This window comes from Egretta garzetta, unplaced genomic scaffold, assembly GCF_000687185.1.
Source record: "Egretta garzetta isolate BGI_Z169 unplaced genomic scaffold, ASM68718v1 scaffold108, whole genome shotgun sequence".
Lineage (NCBI taxonomy): Eukaryota > Metazoa > Chordata > Aves > Pelecaniformes > Ardeidae > Egretta > Egretta garzetta.
This window is the reverse complement of record NW_009260614.1, coordinates 766336-775207: the sequence shown is the minus strand read 5'-3', so window position 1 is coordinate 775207 and position 8872 is coordinate 766336. Positions and strand designations below refer to the sequence as shown.

The following is an 8872-nucleotide window of genomic DNA, read 5'->3' as shown; positions in this document are numbered from 1 at the left end:
GCTGGACTTGGGCCAGCTCCCTGCTCCGGTCTCCATTCCCTGTCCCGGCCGAGTTGCGGGGTCCGGCCCAGGGGCCGCCCCTTGCTGCCATGGCATGGCCTCAGCTCCCCGGGCTCGGGGCGGCTACGCCCCGCTGGGGCCGGAAGTGCTGCCATTTTTGGGGGGTGTTGCTGCCTGGTCTGGGGGCAGGTGCCCGCTTTGGGGGTGTTTCTGTCTTTGGCGGTTCTTCCTGGACCTGGGAGGCTGTTGGCAGCTTTAAGGCGTGCCCCTGGTCTTGGGGGAGTTCGTGGGCTTGGAGGTTGCTGACAGGTTTTGGGGGCTGTGCCAGGGCGGTTGCTGCCAGTCTGGGGGGGAAACTTCGGGGTCTGGGGGTGTTGCTGTGTTAGGTGCATGCGGCCACAGACCAGAAACTGCCCCAAATCCTGCACTGTTGTAGAGTGGCCTCCCCTCCCCCAGTCTGCCCCACCACAGCCTACCCCACTGCAAAGCAGCTTCTGCCAAAGCCCCCACCCCAGAAACCCCCCAGTTACCACCACAGAGCCCAGCCCACATGCAGCCCTGGCACGGAGAAGCCATCCTCACGTATGTGTGCCTCCTATGGACCCCTTGTTGCCCCCAGAAGCACCTCACAGCCCCACACCTCCCCCCAGCATCTCCCACAAACCTGCACAAGGAGTTTCTCTCTTTCTTGGTATTTGTGTGCCATGCTTGCTGCCCCCCACCCCAAACTGAAAAGCTCAGGGGGCTTTAATGGCACTGGAAGAGTAAAACAATAGGTAGACACACTGTCTTTTCAGCATACTTAAAGATCCACTGGTATCAGAAATCTCATAGCTCTTTCTCTTCAGCTCTCACCCTTCTCATGGCTAAGCTCAAGCTGGCTACAATACAGGTTGAGCACAAAAAGCATTTAGGGGCCTAGTTCCAGATTTATGCTTGCTGTAGACCTTTTAATTCAAAGGTACAGCCTAAAAAAGTCATTCCTGGAGGTGACTAAGTGTGCTAGGTGACTCTGTTTCATCTTAAAGATTTTTCTTGCTTAGGTACGTGCTCCCATCATCCCCGCCCATGCTTGGGGGAATGCTGCTAAGACTCCTTGTGAAGGCACTGGACAACCATTCTGAGGAAAGGCCCCATTTCCTCTAAAGCATAAGTGATTCCCATCAATTAAGAACAGTACAGCAAACAGGCAAGGCACACAATCTGAGTTTTGACAGGGAGTCCTTTCTTTCCAAGTACTTGGAAAAACTTATAGGTGGATTGGATTAATCCAGACAAAAATTGCAACAGTTCCACTCAAGGGTTTAAATTCTCCATTATTATCTTAATAGTGTCTAAACAAGACAGAAATGAGGGGTGTGAAGTAATGGACGAAAATGGGCATCAGAGCTTGGTGTAACTCTTAGATAAATTAGTGAAAAATCCAGTGTAAGCCAGCTGTAATTCTCTTTGGAGTTTTTTAAAATAAGGTGGAGGGGAGAATGTGTACCTCATGACATATGGAAAAGCAGTCGGATCAGAAGCGCTGAGATTTCCAGGCATGACACTGATGAAAAGCGGTATTCCATGCTCCAAGTGGCATCATGAGCCAGCACTTCTGGGAACCAAGGATGCAGTGGGGAGCAGTTTTCAATCACCTGTGTTGTGCTGCTCAATGTACCTTTTCATTCCCTACATTTAATTGCTTTCTTACCCTTGGCTTCACCAAATTGGACTCTAGGCGTGGCTTTCTCTCATGACACCTCTGCAAAACTTCCAGGCTATTGCCATGTCCTCTGCTGTTACACCAAGGGGAAGCTGCTCCCTGAGCACTTTGCTAGAATTCGGGGGGTCGTACACACACCACCCAAGACTTCACCTGCTGGGACTGGATTCTCTTGACAGTGGCAGCTCCGCTGAGCTGACGGGTGCCCCTTTTTGCCTCCTTGCTCATACACGCTCACCCCTGGGCTCTTCCTCTCCCCTAGGGCCTGACCCTCCATTTCCCTGAGGCAGAGTCTTTGACATGACATTTGCTAGATGGATTTATTGTTTGGAACAGTGGTAAAAACCAGCTGGAGCTGGATGCCTCCAGAGAGGGACCCCAAACAAAGAAATCCCTGGGCAATTATAACCCTTGCGATTTAAGTTCTTCTCCCCTCATGTGACAGTTCAGTCCATTATCAGTATTTGGGTCTGGGGTTGTCTTGTCCCTCACTGGACCCTTTCTCTTCCTCCAGGCAGGACATTCTTTTTCTTATCTTAATGGGTGCAGCCTCTGATGGTTGGGGCTGCCTTGTCTTTCTGGTTTGCATCCATTTTGGGGGCCTTCCTCCACGTCACTGAGTAGTTTGGTCAGCGTATTGTGGTGACAATTCACAGCTTGTGGCCTTAGCAAATACTGTATGTTGGATTCTGTTTGAGCTAGAAAGTGCACTCTACAACATGACCAATTTTAGAGCAATTAAGGGCACAGGCATGATGTTGGCTGTTGGCCACAGCAGCTGTCCTGGTTTCTGCTGGGACAGAGTTAATTTTCTTCCTAGTAGCTGGAATGGTGCTATGTTTTGGATTTAATACTAGAGGAATTTTGATAACACACTGATGTTTTGGTTGTTGCTGGGTAGTGCTTAGACTGGGCAAGGACTTCTCAGCTCTCAGCTCTGCCAGGTACATGAGAAGCTGGGAGAGGACACAGCCAGGACAGCTGACCCAAACTGACCAAAGGGCTATTCCACACCATATGACATCGTACTCAGTATATAAGCTGGGAGAAGAAGAAGGAAGGGGGGACATTTAGAGTGATGGCATCTGTCTTCCCAATTAACCGCTACGTGTGATGGAGCCCTGCTTTCTTGGCGATGGCTGAACACCCGCCTGCCCGTGGGAAGTGGTGAATTAATTCCTTGCTTTGCTTTGTTTGCACGTGCGGCTTTTGCTTTCCCTGTTAAACTGTCTTTATCTCAACCCAGGAGTTTTCTCACTTTTACTCCTCTGATTCTCTACCTTTCCCATTGTGGGGGGGATGAGTGGCTGGCTGCGTGGTGCTTAGTTGCCAGCTGGGGTTAAACCACAACAGCAGCGTGGAAAGCAGAGAAAGCAAACTCACTTTGTGGTAATAGAGATGATTCTAGGGGATGCAGTTTCATGGATGAGGAGTAGACTGGACTGGTGGAGGGGAGAGAAGCTCAGTCTATCAGTAAGCAGTCAGCACTACCAGCTTCAGCTTTACTGAAATTTTGGGGTTATCCTGTACCAGATGAGTCCCATTCCCTCCATATAAAGCCTGGGAACTCCAGGCTGATTTAGTTCCTGGGATTTTATACCAAGCAGCATGGTAGTATTCAATGTCATCTTAGCAATAGATTGGAATACAGTAAGACCTAATTAGAGCCTTGGCTGGCATAAAACATTGCTGAGATTTGAGAAAGTGGCTAGCTGTTGCCATCGTCTGCTCTGCCAGTTTCAGGAGGGTTGTTTGGCATGGTGTGTTGCTACTCCAGAGCCACAGTATGCCAGAAATCATTCCCAGATAAAAGGACCTGAGCTGAGGGAGGCACATCGATGCTTCTCCATCTGTGTGACATTATCATTTTTCTGGATAAGACTGAAAGTCTCAGAGAAATTTATTTGATTCATGTCAGCCTTTATCCTTAATGACAATCCCTGTGCATTTTAATGTGTGCATTTAAAGTAGGTGCTGCAAAAAGTAGCAGCAAGATGATATTTTATCTCTAGTCAAACACAGGCACAGCCTGTGTTCATCTGCCTCGGTCCATTGCTACCCCTTTAGTACATGGAATCCCCAAGAGAGGTACCCACCTGGCCAGCAATTAGTGCAAGAGATCCATTTTTGTTCTGTCTCCTTCTAAATTTCTTTCTCTCTCACAGGAAGTGACCAGAAGCCCGAGCACATTCCCTATTCGGAGACTTTCAGCTCTTGCATTAGATCCATCTCTACCATTTATTTATTGCAGGCTGGAATGCTTTGCATGCCAATGTCATTTCTCAAAGTAAGAGGGACTCATAAACCCCAGGATCTGCCTAGGCATGACTGGCTTACTTTACTAAGAAGTAGATTACCGATACTGCTGATAGGATTTATTATATGTCAATAAAGAGTTTAGGTTAATGGATTACCAAGAAAATGATTTGTGAAGTCTTTATAAAGCTCCAGCTTTGCACTTGGAGAGTAGAGCTCTGACTGCTAGCCAAGGTGCTAAGAAGAAGCAAGTCTGAGCAAAACAAAGGGAGGACAAAGACAATAGCAAGAGAAAATAAAAAATATTCAGCCTAGGAGAGGATGTACTTCACAGGCACTATGAAAGACTTTCTTCCCTTCATGGTCCTTGCAGTCCTTTTACTGGTGCACAGCTCCCAGGCAGTCTACATTCAGGTGAGTTTTGTGATCTTTAATTTGTTGGTTTTACAAGGCTAGCGAAGTACTGATATTATGTGAAATGTTGTGGCTACAACATGAATCTTGAACTAAACTGATAGTCCTTAATTTTTCCTTGTTCTGGCTTGCTATTCAACGTCATCTCCCAGTGATTCAGTTTTTCTTTTGATGAAGCGCTTCAGGTACAAACAGGCTGCTGCTGTTCATCTCCACCAGGCACAGCACTGTTCTGAACTCCCTTGCTGACTGAGGCACTGCACTTCCAGGGTTTTCTTTTATACGTAACCCCATGTATTGTGAAGCTGCAGGAACAAGGGACAAGTCTAGCTTTATGGAATGGTTTAAGCAAGATGTGACAATGGAGAATTTTTCTTCTCTCTCCTGCTGCCAGCCATGAAGTTCTTTATGATATGAAAGCTTATGTGATGGAGCCCATACACATATCACATATATTAAAAAAAGTGAAAGAAATTCTTAGCTGGATCCAGTGAAATATTAACAGGCAGATAAGCTGTTAGAGGATGCCATAGCAACTTTTCTGAACTTCACAGCACCTATGGCTGACACTGACTACACATTGCTCACTAAACCAGGTGGAAACACATGCTAAAGGTCAATTTGAAAATGCTTACTTCTCTCCTATGTGCAGACACATATAGACCTTATGCACCTCACTTAACAGTTGCAACAACTGCAATTTAAGTTTATGACCTCAACCACGGGATTCATGTGAAACTGAAGGAATGGCCATTAACAGATGCATTGGGTCTACCAATCATGTTACATGAAGTAACATTCCTCAGAACACTCCCCCAGCCTCCTGAAGCTTTTGGTATGTGCTTTGAGTCAGAAGAGTCATGTTTATGCTGCCAGTGACTGTGTCCCATTAATTGCATGGAAAAGTTTTAAATTAAAGAAACTTGCCAGAGTACCTTGGGATGAGGGATTTCAGCTCTTAGCAGCGTGTCACATGAAGGAACAGCAACCTTTGCATGGTTAGAGCCTAACATGTGGCAGCCAAGGCTTGGAGTTCTCTACTGGTGTATTGGAAGAAAGTGTGAACAAAATAAATTTCAATTTACCTGCATTTGACTCATGATCTTTTAAACCTCTACCACATATTGCTAGGTCACTTCTCCTGAAGGCTGAAGATTCCCAGCCTGTGTTTTTAGGCCCCACATTTTATGGGTCTCTCTCCAGGGAGTGAGAAATGCACTAATCCTGCCTTTATACCCTGTGATACAGACTTCGAAAGACCTGACCAGCCAATCAAAGCTCAGTCCTACTTTGAGAGGTCCTTGCCTTGAACAGATGATCATTTTGCCTCCAGCCAGCACCAAATTTATCTCGGATTTGTTTCAAAACTGTCTTTTCCCTGTGGTATAGTTTTTTGGGAGCAGTTATGTTTGAATTGGAATGGATTTGCACAAAGAGTGACTTCCATTTTTTCTGGTTCTGTCCACATAGGATGGAGACTTGAAATTCTCCCTTGAGTCCGTGAAGAAGCTAAAGGAGCTTATGGATGAGAACAGACACTTTAACCCTCACGTGGCAGTTTCAATGGCTAGCTATTCTCCGTGTGATGAAAAAGATCTCCCTGAGGAGTTTCAACATGCATGCAAAAGAGAAGATGCATCCATGATTTTCGAGAGGCTGTGTATGTAGCTCTTATTACATCATTCCCATTTTTATCACACTTTTCAGCCTTAAATATTCAAGTAGTAGAAGGCAAAGCAGGTGAGAGAGTTCATGCTGCCTTTCTACTGCCCCTCTGGCAGGGCTTGAACTCCACTAGCTGTGAGCCCTTACCAGAACATTCCTGAACCCCCCTAGCTGTGAGCCCTTACCAGAACATTCCTGCTGATCTTAGCTGTAGCCTGTACAGCTCAGACCGCTGTATGCAACCATGAAACAGCTTCCTCCAAGGAGTTTCACGATAATTTACATGGCTTAAAGCAATAGAGCTCACTATCCCCTCTGGCTAACAGGAAAGGCAGGGTTCTACCACTCCATCCTAGATAACTGCAAGCTGGGAGCTGGAGTAATGCCTCTCTGATCAGTGTAGAAAAAGGCGTTTTTCCAGGAAGCCTAAAAGAGGTGTGAGATGTAAATTAGGTGAATGATCTGTGCAATGATCTGTCACCACACACATAGTGACTCTTCGGCTGGCTGCTACAGTGCCTGCTTTTTTATTTTATTATTTGTATTTATCTGCTCTCTGATACAATGGATGATTTAGGAAGAGATGCTACCAGTGTAACGAATGTCGTGATTCTGCAAGTCACAACTCCACCAGCCTTCCACAAATGTCCTAATGTTCTTTTGCCTCCACATGGTCCCATTTCTTCTCCAATATATTCAGGTTTGATTTCACTCCTTAAGCCAGATTTTTGCAAGTGCTGATTTTACTTATACCAGTAATAGCTCCAAGGAATATTAGAACCAATAAAACAGTAATGGCAAGGAGTCTCCAAATCCCTTGATATATGGCTCTGCTCTCCAATAAATTCTCTTGCCATCTCCTTGAAACCCTCCCTTTCTCTCTAACAGACCTGGCTGTCCGAGAAGAAGATTTATGTGAAATCTGTGCCAATGCTGCCTGTGCTGGTTGCTTTTGAATCAAGAAGAAACAATCCAAACAAAATGCGTCAAACTGGGAAGTTCACATACTTTCACAAATCAATATTCGGGCTCCATCTCCACTACAGTCAAACTGGAACTGCTGACTCAAGTAGGCATAGTAGGGGTAATACTTCAGTCGTCAGATCCAGTGCCACCACCAGTGAGATTGTAAACCTCATCCGGGAGGTTTCAGTTCTGCATGAGCTGTGTCACACTGTAACAAAAATGTGCTGGGCACAGTTTCATTTTCCACCATTTTGTCCAGATTGAAACACAATGGGTGAAAAAGAGCAGTGTCCCGCATCCTGTTGAGTATGTAAACCTGCCTGTGATATGGCCTCCCCTACACACAACACCCAGCAAGCTGGGTTATGTGCTTTTCCAGCCCGTACTACCCACTGCATTGGTTAACTGTCTCTCTGCCTTTAGGTCTGCGTGTGACATGCATGTGTTTGTAACAGATCTGCAGCAAGTAACCTGGCGACCAGTTACCAGGGCCTTTACCATTCTAGCCATTCATAGCTAGAAAATTCTCAAAACTTTATTTGCACTATGGTTTCCAGTTTAGGGAATGGATATAGAGGAACAGAGGAACACTTTCTGCAAAAGTGTATGGAAGCTCCCTTCATTACAGATACTCACTGAGCTCTATTTAGGAGAAAGGAAGTCCAAACTGCAAGGCTGAAATCACTTTGAAATTAAAACATTGTCCTGTGTTTTTATTTATTGGTAGCAAGATTGTGAAGAGAAGATCTGACCATGTTTATAGGCTGTATATGAAATAAAAGCTAGTAATACTAGTAATTTTGGTTATGTTTTTGCTGGCCTTTGTGGTGGGCTTTTTATGATAGCCTGCTTTGCCTTTTTTTGCTTTTCTCCTATGTAAGGTCTTTCATGCCTGGGCCTTCACTGGAATAAAAGATATCTTGTTAATATTTTTCTGAACTTAAAAAAATCTGTGGTCTTTTTATGGGTCATAGTAATTTAAGACCAAATTTAAGTTTTAAATTATTCCCTTTTACTTTTAACTGTTAAATTATTATCTCCATTTCATATATATGTGGCCCTCAACTCATCAAACAAGTTCTCCAAAGACTGCCAATGCTATGAAGCTGGGCAGTTATCCCAGGAGCGAGGTGCCTAAATCCAGAACTGATGTTTGAAAAAAAAAATTAGGTGTAGAAATTCCTGTTTCATTTGGCAGAAAAGCTATCTGGGTGCAGAAAAGAATTCTTTACACCCAGTAATGTTGACTATTCTGGGGCAATAAGCATCCAATAGCAAATGCCACTGATAGCCTCACACTACTGCAACAAGAGCAGAACCAAGATCTACCTGCTGATATTCTCCCAGTGTTCAAGGGGGTCGAGGGGTCTGAACTTGGGACCCTTGTGTGTGTTCTCCCACAAATCTCCCACTTTGTACATAGTGCCCTGCCCTGCTTCAACAGGAGCACCTCAGACTGATTATGGATTACTGTGTACAACACTGTCTTTTCATACCCGAAAAGGGGGTTAAAGAGCAACCTCCATTTTGCACTTGCTGGATGAGATTTCTCATAATTGGGAGATGATACAGAAGAAGGGAAGAGGGAGGGCACACAGCAAAAGAAAAAAATGAGAAAGCAACGAAAAAACGGGTGGGAGTGGCGTTCCAGTCTTGCAGCAGGCTGTAGAAGTCCCACTAAAGAAAAAAATTTTGAAGACTGCATTTACCAACAGTTTCTGGGAAATGGGGCTGTAGGCACAGCATTCTCGGAGCAGAGCAAAGATTTCATCAGGCCGGCTTATCAGCTCGGCCAGGAACGCAGTGACACCTGCACACTGTGGGAAGCTTCCTGGAGGCCTCATGTTTGTGCAAAAACCCCAGGCT

General features: G+C 45.3%; 2 protein-coding genes across 2 annotated transcripts in view; both read left to right on the top strand.

The window, feature by feature from the left end:
• LOC104131736 (PHD finger protein 7) overlaps positions 1-2009 on the top strand; it is a 13285-nt gene extending 11276 nt beyond the window's left edge. Inside the window, exon 9 of the mRNA XM_035900508.1 lies at positions 1968-2009. Within this exon, the coding sequence (XP_035756401.1) occupies positions 1968-2009 (42 nt within the window). The remainder of the gene's footprint in view (positions 1-1967) is intronic.
• A 2291-nt stretch (positions 2010-4300) lies between these two features.
• LOC104131871 (guanylate cyclase activator 2B-like) lies at positions 4301-6996 on the top strand. Its single transcript, XM_009645085.1, has 3 exons — positions 4301-4375; positions 5846-6037; positions 6931-6996. Exons 1-3 carry the CDS (start codon positions 4301-4303, stop codon positions 6994-6996), a joined length of 333 nt encoding a protein of 110 aa, XP_009643380.1.
• The last annotated feature ends 1876 nt before the right edge of the window (positions 6997-8872 follow it).